Source organism: Balaenoptera ricei, chromosome 15 (genome assembly GCF_028023285.1).
Source record: "Balaenoptera ricei isolate mBalRic1 chromosome 15, mBalRic1.hap2, whole genome shotgun sequence".
In the NCBI taxonomy this organism is placed as follows: domain Eukaryota; kingdom Metazoa; phylum Chordata; class Mammalia; order Artiodactyla; family Balaenopteridae; genus Balaenoptera; species Balaenoptera ricei.
The window spans coordinates 67,110,169-67,132,663 of NC_082653.1; the positions used below are offsets into that span (position 1 = coordinate 67,110,169).

At 38.3% G+C, this 22,495-nt stretch overlaps 1 protein-coding gene across 15 annotated transcripts in view; it reads right to left on the reverse strand.

The window, feature by feature from the left end:
- Nucleotides 1-22,495, reverse strand: part of DNAH3 (dynein axonemal heavy chain 3) — a 276,368-nt gene that overhangs the window by 154,382 nt on the left and 99,491 nt on the right. For all 15 annotated transcript variants that reach the window (XR_009497683.1, XM_059897939.1, XM_059897941.1 and 12 more), the window contains 8 exons: nt 21,480-21,571; nt 19,452-19,671; nt 18,728-18,862; nt 15,434-15,545; nt 13,570-13,811; nt 10,406-10,506; nt 8,570-8,675; nt 6,144-6,273 (listed from right to left, as the gene is read on the reverse strand). Coding sequence is in view for 14 of the 15 variants with exons in the window: in XM_059897939.1 (XP_059753922.1) it covers nt 6,144-6,273; nt 8,570-8,675; nt 10,406-10,506; nt 13,570-13,811; nt 15,434-15,545; nt 18,728-18,862; nt 19,452-19,671; nt 21,480-21,571 (1,138 nt within the window). In the remaining variant the exon portion in view is untranslated. The remainder of the gene's footprint in view (nt 1-6,143; nt 6,274-8,569; nt 8,676-10,405; nt 10,507-13,569; nt 13,812-15,433; nt 15,546-18,727; nt 18,863-19,451; nt 19,672-21,479; nt 21,572-22,495) is intronic.

A 22,495-nucleotide genomic window follows, 5' to 3' on the forward strand; every position in this document is an offset into this window, starting at 1 on the left:
TCTGGCTTTGGTGTCAGGGTAACGCTGGCCTCATAGAATGAGTGAGGAAGTGTTCTCTTTTAAACATTTTGTTAAAGTTTGAGAAGGATTGATATTAGTTCTCTAAATGCTGGTTGAATTCACCAGTGAAGCCATCAGATCCAGGACTTTTCTTTGTTGGGAGCTTTTTGATAACTGACCAAAACTAGTCACTGGTCTATTCAGATTTCTTCATGATGCAGTCTTGGTAGGTTTTGTGTCTTGGTAGGTATTTGTCCATTTCATTTAAGTAATCCAATTTTTTGGCATAAAATTGTTCACAGTATTCTCTTATAATCCTTTTTATTTCTGTACAATGAGTAGTAATGTCCCCATTTTCATATCTGATTTTAGTAATCTGAGGATAAAGACATGCTGAAGGGACACAGGAACCAACCTGAAGGTGCTCCCAATGGCAAAAACCATTTGAACAGCAAAATAAGTAATTATAGCATTGGATTATAATCCATAGAATAAAATAAATATCCATGAGTCCATACTTTGATCAATAAATAATTAAATAAGTAAATAAATATGGAAGAACAGTTTTTCTTTACAGAAGAATTCTAATTTGTAAAAGGAATATAAATATAAATAGAAAATTTACATTAGGAAATGCCACCATAATTATTGTTATAGGCAAGATCTACCAATGAATGTTAAAATCAGTGCATGAAAGTTTGAGGAGAAATAGGATATCTGCATAGTTTCAAATTATCTTCCCCAATGTACTTATTGATAACAAAGGAAAAAATAGTAACATTAACAGTGGAGAAATATAACTATGAACAAAGTTAATTTTGACCAGAGCCTTCACCAGTAATAAGATAGATCAATATCATGTACCCACTGATGATGCACTGAGGATACAGCATCACTTCTGTGGTATTCTCACTAAAAATGCAAACCTTGATTTTTGTTTATCTTTTCAAAGAACCAGCTCTTAGTTTCACTGATCTTTTCTATTGGTTTTTTGTTTGTTTGTTTGTCTCTATTTCATTTCTTTCTGCTCTGAACTTTAAGATTTCTTTCCTTCTGCTAACTTTGTGTTTTGTTATTCTTTTCCTAGTTTCTTTGGGTATAAGGTTAGGTCGTTTATTTGAGATTCTTCTTGTTGGCTCAGGTTTGTATCACTGTAAACTTCCCTCTTATAACTGCTTTTGCTGTGTCCCACAGATTTTGGATTGTTGTTTGTTTTCATTTGTCTCCAGGTATTTTGTGATTTCCTCTTTGATTTATTCAGTTATCCATTGGTTGTTTAATAGCATATTGTTTAGCCTCTTTGTACTTTTTGCAGTTTTTTCTTGTACCTGATTTCTAGTCTCATAGCATTGTGGTTGGAAGAGATGTTTGATATGATTTCAATTTTCTTAAATTTACCAAGGCTTGTTTGTGGCCTAGCATGTTATCTATCCTGGAGAATGTTTTGTATGCATTTGAAAATAATGTGTATTCTGCTGCTTTTGGATGGAATGTTCTATACATGTCTATTGGGTCCATCTAGCCTAATGTCATTTAAGGCCAGTCATCTAAATCTTTAGCCAGATTCATCAAGAAAGAAAGAGAGAAAGCCCAAATCAATAAAGTCAAAAATGAAAAAGGAGAACTTATAATCAACACCACAGAAATACAAAGTAATTGTAGAGATTACTATGAACAACTATACACCAATAAAATGGACAACCTAGAAAAAAATGGACAAATTCTTAGACAGGTACAAGACTGAACCACGAAGAAAAAGAAAATATGAACAGACCAATTACCAGTAATAAAATTGAATAAGTAATTTAAAAACTCCCAACAAATGTAAGTCCAGGACCAGAGGGCTTCACAGGTGAATTCTACCAAACATTTAGGGAAGAGTTAAAACCTACCTTCTCAAACTATTCTGAAAAAATGCAGAGGCAGGAACACTTTCCAACTCATTCTATGAGGCCAGCATTACCCTGATACCAAAACCAGACAAAGATATCACAAAAAAAGAAAATTACAGGCCAATATCACTGATGAACACAGATGCAAAAACCCTCAACAAAATATTAGCAAACTGAATTGAACAATACATTAAAAAGATCATACACCATGATTAAGTGGGATTTATCCCAGGGATGCAAAGATTTTTCGATATCACAAATCAATCAGTGTGATACATCACATTAACAAATTGAAGAATAAAAACGATATGATCATCTCAATAGATGCAAAAAAGCTTTTGATAAAATATATACAATATCCATTTATGATTAAAAAAAATCTCCAAAAAGTGGGTATAGAGGAAACATACCTCAACATAATAAAGGCCATATATGATAAGCCCACAGCAAATATCATACTCAATGGTGAAAAGCTGAAAGCATTTCCTATAAGATCAGGAACAAGACAAAGGTGCCCATTCTCAGCACTTTTATTCACCATAGTATTGAAAGTCCTAGCCACAGCAATCAGACATGAAAAAGAAATAAAAGGAATCCAAATTGGAAAGGAGATGTAAAACTGTCAGTGCTTGCAGATGACATGATACTATATACAGAAAATCCTAAAGACATCACCAAAAACCTACTACAGTTCACCAATAAATTCAGTAAAATTGCAGGATTCAGTAAAATTAATATGCAGAAATTGGTTGCACTTCTATACACTGAAAACAAACTATTATAAAGAGAAATTAAGGAAAGAATCCCATTTAACGTTGCATCAAAAAGAATAAAATATCTAGGAATAAATCTAAATAAGGAAGTAAGAGACCTATATTCGGAAAACTACGAGACACTGATGAAAAACTGAAAACGACACAAACAGATGGAAAGATATACTGTGTTCATGGATTGGAAGAATTAATATTATTAAAATGACCATGCTACCCAAGGTAATCTACAGATTCAATGCAATCCTTATCAAAATATCAAGGGCATTTTTCACAGAACTAGAACAAATAATTCTAAAAGTTGTATGTAAACACATAAGACCCCCTAATAGCCAAAGCAATCTTAAGAAAGAAGAACAGAGCTGGAGGCATCATGCTCCCAGACTTCAGACTATACTACAAAGCTACAGTAATCAAGACAGTATGGTGCTGGTACAAAAACAGAAATATAGATCAATGGAACAGAATAGGGAGCCCAGAAATAAACCCATACACTTATGGTCAATTAATCTATGACAAAGGAGGCAAGAATATACAATGGAGAAAGGACAGTCTCTTCAGTAAGTGGTGCTGGGACAATAGGATGGCTATATGTAAAAGAATAAAATCAGAAGATTTTCTCACACCATACATAAAAAATAAACTCAAAATGGATTAAAGACCTAAATGTAAGACCATAAACCATAAAACTCCTAGAAGCAAACATAGGCAGAACACTCTTTGACATAAATCGTTGCAATATTTTTTTGATTTGTCTCCTAAGGCAAAGGAAACAAAATCAAAACTAAACAAGTGGGACCTAATGAAACTTAAAAGTTATTGCATATCAAAGGAAACCATGGACAAAATGATAAGACAACCTACTGAATCAGAGAAAGTATTTGCAAATGATATGACTGATAAGGGGTTAATATCTAAAATACATAAGCAGGTCATATAAATCAACAACAAAAAAACAAAAAACCTGATTAAAAATGGGCAGAAGATCTGAATAGACATTTTTCCAAAGAAGAGATACAGATGGCCAACAGGCACATGAAAAGATGTTCAACATCTTTAATCATCAGAGAAATGCAAATGAAAACCATAATGAGGTATCACCTCACACCTGTCAGAAGAGTTATCATCAAAAAGACCACAAATATCTAATGTTGGTGAGGATGTGGAGAAAAAGGAACCCTCGTACACTGTTGGCAGGTATGTATATTGGTGCAGCCACTGTGGAAAACAGTATGGAGGTTCCTCAGAAAACTAAAAATAGAGTTGTCATATGATCCAGCAATCCCACTCCTGGGCACATATCTGAAAAAACAAAAACACTAATTCAAAAAGATACATGCACCCAACATTCATAGCAGCATTATTTACAATAGCCAAGATATGGAAGCAACTTAAGTGTCCATCCACAGATGAATCATTAAAGAAGATGGATGACTCAGCCATAAGAATGAATGAAATTTTGCCATTTGCAAGAACATGGATGGGCTTGGAGGTTATTATGCTTAGTAAAATAAGTCAGACAGAAAAAGACAAATATTGCACGTTATCACTTATACGTGGAATCGAAAAAGTACAACACACTAGTGAATATAACAAAAAAGAAATGGACTTACAGATATAGAAAACAAACTAGTAGTTACCAGCGGGAAGAGGGACAGGGGAGGGGCAAGACAATGTTTGGTGATTAAGAAGTACCAACTACTATGCATGTAACAAATAAGTTACAAGGATAAGGATATTGTACAACACAGGGAATATAGCCAGTATTTTATAATAACTTTAATGGAATATAATCTTTAAAAATTGTGAATCACTGCATTTTACACCTGAAACATATAATATTGTAAATCAACTATACCTCAATTTTTTTAAAAAGCACAATCTCAATCTAATTATGAGAAAATATGAGGCAAACTTAAATTGAGAAGCATTCTATAACATAACTGGCCAGTCTTCATCAAGTGAAAAGGTTATGAAATATAAGGAAAGACTGAAGAACTGTCATAGCTAGTAGGCGACCAAAGAGATAACAACAATTAAATACAATGTGGCATCTTGAATTGGATCCTGGATCAGAAGAAGAACATTTGTGGAAAAATGTGAAATTCAAATAAAGTGTAGTTAACAGTATAGTATCAATGTTAATTTCCTTATTATGATAATTGTACCTTCATTATATAAGATGTGAACATTAAAGAAATCTCAGTAAAGGGTATATGTGACTCTACATTCTTTTAGCAATTTTTCTTTAAGTCTAAAATTATTTCAAAATAAAAGGCTAAAAATGTATTCAGTGTTCCTTATCTCAAGTCTTTGTTAATCACAGCTACCACGTTCTTGCATTTTAACATTGACAGAGTAAAAAGTTATAGCCCCAAAATCAAATATGTGTGCATTCAAATCCAGTCCCCCATTTTTAGTAGTTGTGTGTATTTGAGCACTCCTGAGAGGATTCATAGCTATAGATTCAGGAAGGCAAGAGATGAGGTTACTCAGGACTGTGGACAATAAGTTCACTTCTCATGCTTGTGCTTTCTTTCCTGGAGGAGATACTACACAAGGATAGTAAAAGGAGCTTGGGAAAGTATGCAAAATTTACAAATAAAAATACAAACATATGATATTGTATGAATTAGTGTGCTTTTAAAAATATTGCCTGTAATTTTAATTTTAGAAAATCAAATAATATTTAGCTAGAGAAAGTCTCCACTCAACAGTTTCCCGTGTTACTTTTTTTTTTTAATCTACATCTATAATGCCTTTGGAAGAAATGGGTTGAGAAGATATGTTCATGTAGCAGAAGTTGTAAGAAGATTCACCTTCAGTTTGTATTATGTATTATCTTGAGAAAGAAATGGCATCCAATAAAAGTTCTCCAAATTAACACATCTTTTGTTATTTCCAATAGAATCTTGTAAAATTTGATTTATGTGAAATGGTTATAGAGAACTTCTCCAGGACATTTAAACCAATGGTTCTCCATGTCCTGGAGAAGTTCCCTAGTTCTGGAGACTAATGTGATCAGTTTTTTTTATAGTGTATCTATGTGTTTTATGAATTCAGATTTTTGTAATCTAAGTTTTCTTAACATGGAAAAACTTCCTATCTTATTCTTTTCAGAATCTTTTTTTTCTGATATACATTTACGTATGTCATCTAAATTCATTTTCCTCTGGGATATCCCTGTTAGGTAAAGAAGAACAGGAATTATTATTCCCACTGTGTGGATGAGGAATCTAATACTGAGGAAGACTGGGCTAATTTGCACAAGAATACCCAGGAAGTCAATGTAAGATCAAGCCAAAATATATGGACTCTTTCCACCAAATTCTACTATCTACACTCAAAAGACTTGCTGGTTCTAGACCAAAATGCTGGTTTCATTGTAACTCATGGAGGGAATAATAGGGGTGGGAGCAGAAGAAATGGCCAAGGCACACCATACGCTCATCTGGCTTAGGAACTGTAGGGCAGTACTTACCTAGCAGAGAGGAGTACAGTCTCATCATTGAGAAGGCAAGGTGGATGGGAGATGTTTGGACCACAAATTTACACTGAAGGTGAATAAATTCCAGGCAGGGCTGGACAAGCCACATGAACATGTCATTGATCTAAGAGTAGAAAGTGAGATTTGACATTATTAAAAAGTGTGTTTAAGACCAAGAGCTTGGTACACCTCGAGGAGGCTGGAAATGTTGGTAAGACTGCTGATTACTTTTGAGTCTAGGTGTACTGAAGAAAGTCCACAGGCACCAAGACAGATGCCCCCAGCTTCCTATTTAATGGACTGTGCAGCCCACTGGCCATTCCCCACCCCTCCCATTCCACTAAGCTGAATACTCAAGAGAAGCTTGGAGCCACTATGGGTCAGCTACAGGATGCATGAAATAGTTTTAGGTCCCAGCCACTGTATCTGCCTTTGTTTCTATAAAAAAAAATGTTAGGAATTCCAAACAACTGATTTGCAAATGACTGACTGGCATTTATAAGGCAGGTCTCTTGTAGAAAGTGGCCACAGGGAATTTTAGGCTCATTTTCAGTAATTCACTGTATGTATGTATGTATGTACATACTTATTGGTGGGTATGTTAATTGTTGTCTCTTGGCTCTGCTCCCCACCCAATTTAAAACAGATAACTAATGAGAACCTACTGTATAGCACAGGGAGCTCTACTCAGTGCTCTGTGGTGACATAAATGGGAAGGAAATCCAAAAAAGATGGCATATATGTATATGTATGGATGATTCACTTTGCTATACAGCAGACACTGACACAGCAGTGTAGAGCAACTATACTCTAATAAAAAATATATTAAAAAATTACTTGACTCACTTTCTCCTCTTAGTGTTTTTTTCATTTTTGTTATACTTTGTGACTTTCACTGTAAATTACCTTATTTTTTTGTAAGTAGGCAGGTCATCACTAAATAAATATACTCATACTGATTATATATGGATATGTGTGCATATATGAATGTACAGATGTCTTTATATGTATATATGACTATACATGAGTACATAGATATGTGGTTTTCAGTCAGCAAAATTTATTGTGCATCTACTAAATGCAGTGTGGTAGGTGCTAAGGATAAATGATGAACAAGATAGACAAGGTCCCTGTCCTCGTGGTTTACAGTCTGAGGGGAAGGGAAGACAAACAAAAAATAAATAAACAAGCAAGCAAATGGACTAAGTATTTACAAATCATGAATGTACTAGCAGGAAACAAATAAAGGTATTACAATGGGAAATAACAGGTAGGGTTTAATAGGGTGGTCAGGGAAGACTTCTTGGAGAAGGAGGCCTTTATGCTGAGACCTGGATGACAAAAGTTAATCATCCCTTACGAGAATAAATGGGGCAAGATTTCCAGAAAGAGGAATAGAAAGTGCAAAAGCTTTGAGGTAGTAAAACCTGGGGTTTTCTAGGAATGGAAACAAGACCCAAGGGCTGGAAGATAATGAGCTGAGGCTGAGAAGAGGGTAGGTGAGGTTGAAGAGGCAGGCTGGGTGGGATCACAGTCTCAGAGGCTCTGGTAAGAAGTTAGACTGTACTAAGGACACTGGGAAGTTTCTGAAGGCTTCTGTGCACGTGTAGATTGGTTTCTGACTGTGCATGTGGATATGTGTCTATGTAAATAAACATGCTATATATATATTGTACATGTATGTAAATGTGACAGGAGAGGGGCTGTCCTACACAGTTCCCCAGACTGTTTCCACAGTGGGAAGAGAATCCACCTCAGATCCTTCTTGGCTTCTTCAGTGGGAAACTTTCCTAGGGAATCCTGTTAATGCAGGGAAAGACAAGAAACACCATAAGAACTGGTTCTCCCTTCCTACTTCCCTTGTCTGAGTGTGTGCTAATGTAACCTGAACATTCACATCTCTTTTAGGAAGGGAAGAAGAAAATGGACACTCTTAGTAGCTGCACTAAGAGAATTTCTAACTGGTTCTGGCTCCCTAAATATAGAAGGTATGGAGTCTAGGTTACAGGGATGGGAAGTGGCAGTGAAGAGAGGAACACAGGTCTTCCTAACCTGGTCCATCTTTAGAGCAACTTCCAGAGGCATTTCCGCTAGTAGGCAATGGGGAAAGGGGTGACATTCCAGTCATCAAATAGAACGTTTCTCAAGCACCAGAATTCTCCACTGGGGAGCCAAGAAGTAATGCAGAAGGTGGAAGAGAAAGGAGAAATTGACTGCATCACCCCATGCCCACCACATGGAGAAGAAAGTCAGAAAAATGGCAGGTAGCCAGGAAGCAAGATAATTAGGGACAGTCAGGGAGTCTCCTGCTCCTTCTTGCCTTCTGTAATTATGAACGTGAAAATGATCCTAGAAGACCTTTGAGATGAGGAGTAGGGAGACAGGGAGGGACAGGAAGGAAAGGGACCAGAGGATCTCACCAATTCCTTGTGTTCCTCGGTGAGACTGGAAGGCAGGGTGTCCATGTATGAATCCTTCAGGGGCTTCCAGCCTAGCTGATGGGGCTCCGTGTAGATCATCCCACACCTGGCAAGCACAAACAGAGGACCAGCCTGGTCCACATCTGGCTCCCAAGCACGTAGGGGTGAAGTAAATGTAGGAGGTCATGGTGAGGTAAGAGGCTGGAGCTTGGGTCGGGGCATAGACCCTCACCAGCTCCAAGCCAAAGGAAAGATGCACAGATTTTGCCAGGAAAGGGTGGAGACCAGTGCTAAGAGTTGGGTCTTGAGAATCAGAGACCTGGATTCAAATCCCAGCCCCAGACTTTACTAATTGAGTGACCTTGGGCAAATTTCTTTACTGTCTCTGAACTTCTGTGTCCTTGTCTGTAAATTGAGGAATATAAAAAATATGTAGTTCATAAGGCTGATGTAACGGTTAAATGAAAGGCCTAGCACACAGAAAACTCTTAATCAATGAAAGCTACTATTATCATTACCATAATGTTAGTACATTACCATGCACTGACATGTAACATTTTATTTAGCACTTTTTTTCCCCATTCTGTTATATCTAGGCACTCTCTCCTTTGTTACTAACACTGGCTACCATTTATTGAACACCTACTGCGTGTCAGCCACTATGCTAAGTCTTAATGACCTTCATCTCTAAATATTCCGCTTTATGGTATACATTTTAGACATGAGGAGACTGTAGCTCAGAGAGGCTAAGTGACTCGGAAGAGGTCACACAGCTAGCAAGTGGTGTGGCCAGGGTGGGAGCCCAAGTTGGTCTAACTTGCCATATGCTCTTTCTATTCCCTTACATTGCCTTTGGGAATGTGGGCTGATTTTATTTTATTTTATTTTTTATGGACTGAAGTTACATTATTGGATTAATTCTTATCCTTGGCACACTCATCATTAGCCCATGCATGGCCTTTCTTAGTTAATTGTTTTCAATAATGTACTAAGTGCCCATGAACCCAATACCCAGGCAGAAACTAGGGTCTTGACAATAACCTTCATCTAACCATATAGTCTCCCTTATCCTATGACCCTGGCTTTCCCCACCTGAGGTTATACAGCATCTTGAATCTCATGCTCACCTGTGCTTTGATTTCTTTCCTTCTTATAGAGTTTTATAGCATATATATATATGTATGTATGTATGTATGTATATATATATATATATATATATATATATATATATATACATATATATATATTTACTTGTTTTTAATAATTTAAAAGGGGACACTATGCTGTATGTAATATTACAGGCTTACTTTCATACATAATATTGTTAAGATTTTATCTTTAATTTTACTAAGATTTATCTTATATAGTTGCTTGTCAGTACAGTTCATTTATTTTGAATGACATACAAATACTACAATTTGTGATCTTATTATACTTTTTAATTCGCTCCTGTTAATGGGCATTTGGGTCGTTTCTAAGTGTTTGTTATTGTAAATTATGCTACTCTGAAAATTCTGGTACATGTCTCCTATTGTACATGGGCAAAAGTTTCTTTTGGGTATATATCAATACTTACAAGCAGAATTGCTGGGTCTTGAGGCATAAGAAAGATCAACTTTAGGAGATGATATCAATCTCTTTTCCAAAATGACTGCCTGATTTTAGATCCCTACCAGCACTGTGGATTGAGGACTAACTTTATGACAAATCTGACAACAAGTAATGTAGGTGATCTGCTAGAGTTTAATCACATTTATGGATTTTTAGAGCTTTCCCTCCTGCTTAGGGTTAGTGAGGCCTCACATTCCCTCAGGGGGTCCATGCAAGCTGACTGACCTGCTCACAGTGGCGGGGGAGGCCTGCTCCAGGTCAGCTGGCTCGAAGATCAGACTCATCTTGGAGCTCATCTGGATAATCTCTCCACTCATTAAACAAAGCTGAAAGTACAAAGCAGAGGGGTGGAGGGCAGCAAACGAATTAAATTCCATCTGCAAGTGAAAGGCATCAGTGGGGACAGAGATGGTTTGAATTCATTCAACAAATACTTCTTGAGCACCTATTCTGTGCCAGGCACTATGCTAGTTGTGTAGAATAAAACAGACAAAAATTCCTGTCCTCTTGAGGTTTGCATTCTGCTCGGAGGAGAGAGATGATAAGCAAAATATATAGAATATACAGTGATGAAAGTGCTTTGGAGAAAAATAAAGTCGAAGAGGGGCTGGAGAATGCTGTGTGTGGTGAGCTGTAATATTAAATAGGGAGGTCAGAGAACCACTGACTTGCAGCCTTAGATGAAGAATCCAGAAATTATCGGACTACAGCAAGTTTCATGGTTCCTTCCTCAGTGGAAGGAACTTAATAGCACACCCCCATCCAGTTTTATTTGCTCAAGTTTCCCACAAAGACTCCTTTTGGAATCCCTCATGGACTGGCCCAGGGTTAGAATGACAAGAATATCTCCACATCCTTTTTTGGAATGGAAGGAAAGACGATCACAAGTCCTAGTGTTTAGCAGGCATATCCCTGCAGAAAGTAGTGCAAATACACAGGACAGCCTCTGAGTATATACACCAAGTCCGTGGTGCTGCTTCTCATTTGCCAACATGGGTTAAAGTGAGATGTTTAAGTCATAAGATGGCCTGAGGCCTTGGTCTCTCAGGGGAAAAGAGGAAACTCCATTGTTCCCTGCTTCTCATCCTAAACTGTGGTTTAAAAAGTTTCTGATATATTATCTGACCCACATCAAACACATCTGGAACAGGTCATTACGTGTAACCCTAGGAAGGTCACAGCTGTTATGGGACTGATACCATTAACAGTGTCATCTCTGAAAATCAAGAAAAGTGAAATAGACCCATACCTGTGACAGTAGTTTGATTTCATTCAGAGCTGTGAAGAGCCATCAGGAAATTCACTGATTATGACTCTTTATACTTCTGATCTCAAGACCAACCAATACATGTGTATAAAATTAGTTTATATAACATAGCCCATATCATGTAATAAAACTTACTTCTTTTTTTATATGCTATATAATCAAAACTATGAACATGATATTATTAGTGTATGTATATAATTTGGATAATTAGGCCTTCCATTGTTGAGCAGGACTCACTCTTAGTCTTGTGAAATTTAAATGCAGAAGGAAAATATATTTTGATTTGATAATGATGTATAATCAGTGTAAGAACTCTTCCTTGAAATTGTGATAAATATTATTTTATTTTATTTCAACAGTTATATAGCACTTGCTACATGACAGGCAATATTATAATCAGTTTGCAAATATTAATTTATCTAATCTTCCTAACAACATTATGACATAGATACTGTTATTCTCATTTTACAGATGATGTAACTGAGGCATAGAGAGACTAAATAGCTTGCCTGAGGTTACATGACTGCTAAGTGGTTCAGGACAGCATCTGAACCCAGGCTGTCTGGCTCCAGAGTCTAAGCTCTTTAGCCACTACACTTACTGTGGCAGAATGTATTTTCCAAAGACTGCTGCAACAATATCTCCTATTCCACGTACACTTTTGCAATGTGACCTCGCCCACCTCCATCAAGAGGTAGAGCCTACTTCTCCACCCCCTTGAATCTGGGCAGGCTCTGTGACTTCTTTGATTAATAGAATTCAGAGAAAGTGATGCTGTGCCAGTTCCAAGCATAGCTCTTAATTCCCTGAAAACTCACTGCCTGCCTCTTGGAAATTAACCGTCATCTAAGAAGTGCCACTACTCCAAGACCACCAAAGGATGAGCCCAAGCCATGTGGAGAGGCCTGGAGGATAAGATGCTTTTTGAGAGAAAGGCAGAGAGACAGAGAGACAGAGACACAGAGAGAGTTACACAGAGATAGACAAGACGAGGAAGAATGAGCCCGCAGACATTGAGTGAAGAAGCTACCATGGATGTGGCTCCTCTAGCCCTAGCTGCCCCAGCTGACATCATGAGGATTAGCTGAACCCACCTGAGCCCTTCCAAAATTTATAATCCACAGTATCAAGAGCAAAGTTAAGCCACGAAGTATTAAGGTAGTTTGCTATACAGCAATGGATAACCAAAACACATCTCATATATCAGGCACTATATATGGACTATCTTATTTAATTATCAACACCCTTATTTATTACTACCTTTTTACACAAGAAGAAACTGGTTCAGAGAAGTTATGTGACTTGACCAATATAACAGCTCAATTGTAGAGCTAGTAGGCCAATTTGATGCCAGCACCAAGGCTTTTAACCACTATATAACAGTGTCTCTAAACACACATAACTTACCCACTACAAGTACAAACAAAAGCATAATTCATGAATTGATAACTGTTACTTTCTTGTGGGGCATTTATTCTTAGTGTAATAAATGTATATATTATATAGTTTTTTAAAACATTTTTATTGGAGTATAATTGCTTTACAATGGTGTGTTAGTTTCTGCTTTATAACAAAGTGAATCAGTTATACATATACATATATCCCCATATCTCTTCCCTCTTGCATCTCCCTCCCTCCCCCCCTCCCTATCCCACCCTTCTAGGTGGTCACAAAGCATGGAGCTGATCTCCCTGTGCTATGCGACTGCTTCCCACTAGCTATCTATTTTACATTTGGTAGTGTATATATGTCCATATATACACTACCACTCTCCCACTTTGTCCCAGCTTACCCTTCCCCCTCCCCGTGTCCTCAAGTCCATTCTCTAATAGGTCTGCATCTTTATTCCCATCTTGCCCCTAGGTTCCTCATGACCATTTTTTTTTTTTTTTTTAGATTCCATATATATGTGTTAGCATATGGCATTTGTTTTTCTCTTTCAGAGTTACTTCACTCTGTATGACAGACTCTAGGTCCATCCACCTCACTACAAATAACTCAATTTCGTTTCTTTTTATGGTTGAGTAATATTCCATTGTTATATTATATAGTTTTGATCAATCACTAACTTCAGTAAAAGAGTTTATTCCACATCCATGTAAAAGTGATATCAGACAGGTACCTTTTTATTGTCATCCAGAACAGTATTCATATTTTCAATCCAAACAGCATCCACTGGCCCATCAAATATAATCCACTTGCGGTCATCAGACGAAGTAGATGCTTGCTCCCGGAAAGCATTGGCAAGAACACCATCTGTCCACTCATGGCTCACTTGGTCAAAGCACCCATACAGCTGCCCCATGGTGATAGCCTTGGGGTTAATGATCTTATACTCCACAGCAAATTCCTCCATCTGGTTGGCTGGGCAAGAAGGTCCAACACAAGTTACAAAAGTTCTGGTGACACCAGAACATTAGGACAAGAAATAACACCATCTAAAAGACCAAACAACTTTTATCAATATGCCATCCAAGGATAGTCCTTAAAATTTGTACTCAGTCCGTATAAAAATTGGGATAACTGGATAGGCAAAGCCTTAAGTTGTTAGGTTATTACAGCTATTAGTTTCTCACCATATTGTTTTCTGAGGCTCATTTCAAACAAGTCAAATGTGCCAGTCAGATCTAAAGAAGTCTGCCTGGGCCTAAAAGAACTCAGGCAGTAAAGGAGAGAGATGCCATATAATCAGGTCTCTTTATGTACCTGACTCTTTATGTACCTGGCTACCCTAGAACCTTGGCTTTGACTTTAGATGAGGAAACAGCTGACAGGTAAAAGATTCTGGAAAATGATGGTTATTTTCCTTTTGTCTATCTGAAGGGCTAGCTTAGCCCTGAAACCTCTTCTTTAGCTGCCCAATAAGTGTCCCCTGAGAAATGGAGCACCAGGACCCAACCAGAATACACAGGCTGATGGATGGCACATTGTATGTATTTAATAACAGAAAATAACCACACTTTTACATGATCCTTCAAAGTAAGGAAAAACTGGAGTGCCTGAGCCATGAACTAAATAAAGAATCATTTCTGCAGAATTCTGAGGCAAAGACAATGGGGTAACCTCCTTTCTCTTCATTTAGTTTCCTAAATTATATTCAATGCCAAAATTATTACTTAAGTTTGAAATGCCCAAGTTATTAAGGCCAAGTTAGTGCCCAAAACAAAAAACTCAAAAATTCCACAGTAACTCAATCAGCAGTAATTCAATGTTATTAGAAAAAAATATTAAAATGAAGCATACTGGAAGGGATCGTGTAAACACAGGCACAGCAAGGCACTGCTTTTCAAAACCACAGCCTTGTGTTTTATAAAAGAAAAAAACCTCAAAACTGTTTCTCTGGCAATAAACATGGCTTTTATTTGTTGAGCTAGGTTATTTACCTGCATAATCTCATTTAATTATCACAACAATCCCATTTTACAGCTGGGAAAACAGAGGCAAAGAGAGGTTTAGTTATTTGCCCAAGGTCTGGGTTTCATTCAAAAGTCTGAGGTCTTATCTTTTACATTAAATTGAAGGAAGGAAAGAAGGAAAGGAGGGAGGGAAGGAGGGAGGCAGGGTGGATGGGAGGGGGGGAGAATGGGAAGGAGAAAAAAGGAAAGGGGAGGGAAAGAAAGAGAGGGAAAGAAGGGATGGAAAGAAAAATAAGGAAAAGAAAAAAAACCATGCAATGATCTGCTTTTAGAACAGTTTTGTTTAGGCAAGTGGCATGAGTTTTCCTCTCATTGGGAAACCTTTGGAGAAGCCACTGTTCAGCATTTGAGAAAATTCCTCCAGCTTTAATGATGCACATAAAATCACCTGTTAGAAGCTCTCCCCCTCTCTATTCTCTGCCCGCAGACCTCTGTGTGCCTTGTTCTATTCCTGGCTCTAATGTCACAAATCAGGGATGGTAAAGTTAACAGCCTGGCATCATCTCTGTGGAGCCAGTCAACTGAGTGGGGACTCCTGTCCTCCCTGGAAGCCAGGGATATGAGTTTTACCTTCGTGTAAATCACCCAGAGCTGCAGCCAACACTTTATAAGCACAGGTCTTGCCACCCATGGGGTCTCCGACAATCATATAGCCATGTCTTACCAGCATCATCTCGTAGATCTGGGAGGAGACATCATATAAGAAGTTAATCATTGCAAACCTCCCAGAACTGCAATTAGTCAGAAGTCTACAAGGAACAAGGACTGCAGTCCTTTATCTGTCATCTATTGTTTAAATATCTTTTGGATGAATAACTATATGTGTGCATCTCAGATTATTTAAGGGATGGGAAATACTATTTGCTCTGCACCTATCTATGTGCTAAGCAGCAAGTGACTTACCTAAGTTATTTCATTTAATCCACTCAGGTATCATTAACTACTTTTTTTTTTTTTTTTTTTTTTTTTAATTTTTAGCTGTGTTGGGTCTTCGTTTCTGTGCGAGGGCTTTCTCTAGTTGTGGCAAGTGGGGGCCACTCTTCATTGCGGTGCGCGGGCCTTTCACTGTCGCGGCCTCTCTTGTTGCGGAGCACGGGCTCCAGACGCGCAGGCTCAGCAGCTGTGGCTCACGGGCCTAGTTGCTCCGTGGCATGTGGGATCTTCCCAGCCCAGGGCTCGAACCCGTGTCCCCTGCATTGGCAGGCAGATTCTCAACCACTGCACCACCAGGGAAGCCCATTAACTACTTTTAAATGGTGGGAACACTGAGCCCAAGAGAGGCTAACTAACTTGCCCAAGCTCATCAGTGGTGGAACCAGGATTTGATCACAGGGCTCTCTGACTTCAATGCCACTAATCTTTTCATTGCACCATTTCTACTTGCTTTTAAAGAGGAAAAGGAAACAATGGTCATTTTAGCCAACTGCATTTCTATTGGAAATTTCCTTTCTCAAGGCTTAAATGCTATTCTGACTTGATTGGAACTCTCAATAGATTAAAATGTATTTTCTGAGCCAGGGGTGATGCTGTAAAATATAAATGAACCTCCATGTAATTTTAGCCCCTACCCTTGAGAATCAACAGCTAAGTGGAAGCTCATTTTTTGAATTTTCTCATTGTTTTGTCTGTGACAAGTAGTCCATGACAGTTGAAATGCAAATGCTTTGGTCATTTATATTAATGTGAAATGTTTTCTCTCTCCTTTTAAACTGTGAGTCTCTCAGCAAAAGGGAATATATGAAGCTTTTTATTTTAAGGATTGTTTGCATTATTTTTCACATTGGAAGTGAGTTACACAGAGGGTGTAAATTAGGACAATGGGGGTGGTACAGGTACTGACAAAAGTGAGTTAGCAAATATTTGTTAAACACCTATTATGTGCCAGATACTGTTCTAAGTTCTACAGACAGAGATGACAAAACAACAAAATCCCCAACCATCAAGTAAGGTCTACATTCAAGAAGATTGCAAAGACATTTCAGATTGAATAAAGATAAATGGAGTTGACTGTGCATTAGAAAAAAGAGAGAAAGGCACTTATGATTCAATAGCCTCTCACCTTCCCCCTCACATAACTTTAAATGGATTATCAAGGTATCAGTATACAAAAGGGAAGGTAGCTCCATATATTTTGCTTTTGAAAATTGGTACTAAACTATATAAAAGTTCATCTGTAGGTCTGCAAATTACTTTGAAATACATAAAAAAGTAAGATAAGTTGATGGATGGATGGATGGATAGATAAGTGGTAAAGCAAATATTATAAAATGTTAATTATAAAATCTGGGTGGTGGGTACATGGGTATTCTCAGTAAAATTCTTTCAATTTTTCTGCATGTTTAAATTTTTTATTATAAAATATTGGAAATAAAAGCTCATGCCTAGTTTAAAAAATTCCATCTATAAAATCCCAACAAATAGATTGGGATTCAATATTGAGTTAAATGAATTGTGTCAAGACTAGCACATTTGATGAATAGTAGGGAAAAATCTTTTATTCTTAATGACATAGTAGGAAAGAATTCTTATTCCTAAAAATTTTTATTCTGATCTCAGAATCTGGAGACCTGGGTCCTACCTTGACCTTTAATTCTAAATAACAATACGATTTTGGGAAATGATGATATTTCTGATGTTTGTGGAGATGGTGAGGTTGATTTTGATATAGTCATCAGGCACTATATCTAGCACTTTATGTACTTCTTGTCTCAAAATTACTCTGTGGGGAAGGTTTTACTCCCTCCATTTTACAGATGAAGAAACTAGGGCTCAGAATGGTGAACTAACTTGCCTAAAATCTCACAGCAAAAAACTGATGGGGGTGAGATTTGAAACTCGGTTTATATGAATCCAAATCTGTTCCCTCTCTGGATGCCAGTGTTCTTAAGGAGCCAGGAGCAGATGGCATTTAAGGTCCCTTGTAGTTCTGTCCTGTGATTCTGTAGAAAAAGTGCATTTGGGGCTTATTTTATTCAACTTATGACTTTAAGTCAGTTTTACATAGAAAGTGATCCTAGGGAAGGATCCCTGAAATTAGTGTGAAGTTTCACTAAGGTTCTCCAGGGTCAAGACTGTAGAAACATTTCTTTCACCTACTGATAACAGCACCCTGATTTTCCCTGAGGAACCACCACTTCATGGTTCAGTCCACATGACTTGGGTGGCTCTGACTCCACCTCCACTTCTGGCAGAGGTGGGGTGGTTATGGTCTACTTCTTGTCTCTGTAATTGGTTCAGGGATGGTCACATGACTTTATGAGCACCATTCAAAGCTAATCCTGAGACTTTTGCTGAGGACACTCCAGGAATGATGCTCTTTTTCCTTCTGGGCTTGAACATGGGACAATCTAAGTGTGAGGCTACTGGGGGCCCAACTGAAAATGAATTTTTCATGCAGAGAGAGGCAGAATCCAGAAATGAGGACAGGCAGATTCCTGATGACATTATCTAAAAACCTGTATCTCACTATGCCTGAAACCAACATATTTCTGGACTTTCCAAGTTAGGTAAGTGAGTAAATTCCCTTTTGTTGACTAAGACAGTTTGAATTGGATTTCTGTCACTGGGAACCAAAAAAGTTGGTTTTTGACTAATTCAAAGCCCAATGCCCTGAAAGGTTCTGTTTCATCCCCAAATGATGAAAAAGAAACCCCAGGGAAGATGGTCATAGGAAAAATATTGGATTTTAAAAGTCAACTCCTGGAGATGAAAACTGAAGGCACAACAGATTGTTGAGTGTCTTCATCTGTAATCAGGCATCTCCAATTGCTGTCAGCTCAGTTCCAATCTACCATAGTTCTTTCTAATTCCTGACCTCAGCAAACAGTAAACAGGTACATTCCCACATGGGTACAAGGACTCAACCTGGATAATTTTTCCAATAAACCAAGGTACTGGCTGGAGTTTCATCTTTTTGATGTTCTCATTCAGCACTTCCATAAAAACTTCATAGTCTGGCTTTGGAAGAACAACTCCAGGAAACAAATCTGATATAATTCCCTGTTAACAAAAATTCAAGCTGTGAAAAAGATGAATTATCAGATACATAACCTCAACATTTTTCTAAAATGAGATCTACAGGTAGCAGGAATCCTTGGAAAATTCCAAACGTCATTTTTCCTGTACCAATACTTATCTACAATTACAAATTCCAACAATATCTGTTAAACATGATTTTCCTTCCCCAAAATTTTAAAAGTCAGCAAATATTTAATAAGTCTGTGCTGTCTTTCAGTCATTATACTAGCAATGAACAAGACAGTCATGATTTCTGTCTTAAAGAGCTTACAGCCTAGTAAGGAAGATAGGCATTAAAATAATTCCAAAAGAAAACTAATTACATTTGATATAAACAATTACTCACACTCAACAGCAAATATCCTAACAGTGAAACTATTTTTATTAAAATCAGGAATTAGGGATATTGCTATTACCATTATTATTTAACATTTGGGGGAGGGTATCTGGCAAGAGGTATGCTGGCTAGAGAATGGAGGGGGTGTCAGGAGATGGACGAGGTGCCGAAAAAATTTTTCATCTTTGGATGTCGCGTCTCAGTGCTTAGCCAAGGTCCCAAACCACTACATACCTGAAATAGAGGGACATCTTGAGCCAAGAACTTGGCCAGGTTGACATCAAGCAAGGCCCGGAGCAGCAGGACACTCTCATTCTCCTCTGGATACTTCAGCTTCAGGTTGCCAGCGGCAGTGAGCACAGATTTGACAGCACGCATGCCATAGTCATAGTGATGCTGGGAGGAAAGTTGCTCTGAACACAGGCGGTAGGTTGCAACAATCTTCTGGGCAAGACTGGGAGGGCAAAGACATATCTGCAGACCCTCTAGAGAGGACCATGTCCTGCTCAGCAGACATTCCCAACATGCTTGTGCCCTGTCCCTTCAGAAGCCAGGCCTGCCCACGAACTTGATGGAGAAACCCTATCATTTGAAGGCCTCTTCACAGCGTTACCACAATGAGCTAAGGAAGCACTGTAACTCTCTTTCAAAGGCAGGATGAAAAACAGCAAGCACATACATATGTATAACATATACTGTACAAGAAGTTATATGTGTTTATACTTTTATCTGTATATATGAATGTATGTGTACACCACACACCCACACACACACAAACACATACTTGGGAAGATTACATCAAACGATTAACAATGTTAATGCCTAAAGAGTAGGACTAAGGGTCACAAAGGGGACACTCATTTTTGCATTTCTGTAACATTACAATTTTTTTCAATATCCATGTTTTACTTTTTTAATGTAAGAAAACCAATTCAAAATTTAATATACTCAGCACACAACACATGTATGCGCATGTGCACTGCCATATCTTATTTTTCCTGGGCACACGGCGGGGACCACACTTCCTAGCCTCCCACACAGTTACGGGTGGCCACATCACTGAGGCCTAGCCAGTGGCATATGAATGAAAGGGAAGTACGCCACTTTGAGGGCTGGCCCATAAAAACCTCCTCCATAAGATCCTCTATGCTCATGTGTTGTAGCTGTGAGATATAAGTAACCTGGGTCCCTGGGGAAGAACTCCTCTGATCACAAACACCCATTTTAGATGTCTAGGGAGTGAAAAATAAATTTCTGCTATGCTAAGCCATTGGAATTTGGAGGTCAGGTTTACCCTAACTAATGTACTTATGCACATTCCCCTTGCAGGGCTCCTCTCTAACAAGACTGATTTACTTTAAAAGCAAAGACTGTGTTGCTCATCAGCACCTAGCACAGGGCTGGGCATAAGGTAGGTGGTTTGCCAATTGAATAAATAAATGAATTGAACAGGCAAATCAATGTAACCCAAGTCTCCTATAGAAAAAATAAACCTCTTATGACTGAGGCAGCCACTTAGCCTAGGAAGGATGGCACATTCTGTTGAGAACATCTGCAGCCCCTTGCATTAACAGCAAGGACCTCCAGGCCACAAAGACACTGTGGGCCTTGTGGAGATAACTGCAGTAACAAAAAATCAATTGATTATGGGCAAGACAATGTAAAAAGACAAATGTAAAATTTGAAACAGATCAATAAAAGCCATTTTACAATAAATATTCACAACTCTGGGTGCACGTGATAAAGACACTGATGCTTGTGTATGTCTACGTCTTAGAAAACTGGGTAATACTTGAATGAGAGATAACCAAGTTGATTTGAGTAAATAAATATTATATTGATAACAATGTTAATTCTAAATTATATTAATTTTTCCTCTTCAATCTTGGAATAACTTCATGTTTTTCAGTCTCGCCTTAAGTCATTTAGGAGTGTGTGTGTGTGTGTGTGTGTGTGTGTGTGTGTGTGTGTGTGTGTTAGAGTGAAGGGTAGAGAAGAGATGAGCAATTCTTCCTTAGAAGAAGTCCAGGTGTATACAAATAGAGTGGAGGCCTTTTCTTGGTAATCTGAGCCATTTCCTAGTCAGGGATGGGGTCAGAACCAAGACCAGGGCTATGTGCTTTCAGATCAACTTGTGAGTAAAAGCAGTTTCTCAAGTTTCTCTCTTTTTTTTCCAATGGAAAATTTACCTTGAATCCACCCCACAAAAAGCCACTCTGTCACTCTTTCTTTAGAACCCACTAGAAAGCCAATATAACATACCTTCTGGAGTCTAGAAACCCCATAGAGTAGAGGGAGATTTCTCCAATGAGGGCATAATCTGGCACCATCATGGCCACTGTCCGAAACAAGGCCTGGAAAAGAAACAGCACATTCAGAACCTAAATACATAAGGTGAAAATGGGGGAAGGTACATCTACAGAGGCAAAGAGAAGTAACATGATCATTCAGACCACCCAGTGACAATCAAGGAAAGGAGGGCCGGAGGACAAATCAGTGTAGAAGGATTGTCTTTACTGGACAGATCCACTGCTCCATGAACCTCCCCACTAGCCTTGTCCAGGTACATGTGTCACATTGGGTCCCTCAGTGGTTGTGTGGAAGGCCTTAGGTGCTGGTATCCTAGCAACACCTCATCCTCCTATGCCAAATGAGCATCATTCAACTATTGGAGCTTTCCGGTGTTCAATGTAGACAGTAGAAGTCATTCAGGGATGCAGGATAATTATGTATCAGAAGAATCCTGAAGTCAGACAAATCTTGATTTGAGTCCTTGTTCTGCTACCTACTAACTGTGGGTAAGTTATGTAACCCCTCTAGACCTCAGGTCTTTCATCTCAAAATGTACTAACAACTGTGCCCTCTTCATAGCTATCATGAGAACAAATGATATTATGTAAGTGAAGTGCTTAAAAAGGTGTGTGGCACATAGTGAGGGCTCAATAAACATCAGCTATTGTTTCTAATATCTTAGGTCTTAGAGGAGAAGTGACTTGCCCAAGTCATGCAGTTAGAGGTAGAGCCAGGACTAGAATCCAGGCTTCCTGACACCAACTCTGGGTACCTTCTACTATGCCACACTGTCTCATGAAAGTTGTTTGTGCAGATCTAACATGGTTGTTGGCTGGGAGCGGTACAGGGGGGAGTTACATCAACTGGGCACTCTGAGAAATGTGGGTCCAAATTCTACTTTGCTGTCCCCTGGCCTATGCTGACCTAGAGAGGAAGAGTCACCCTTAGGGATCTCTTTGACTTCTTTTCCATTCCCAGGGAGGAGG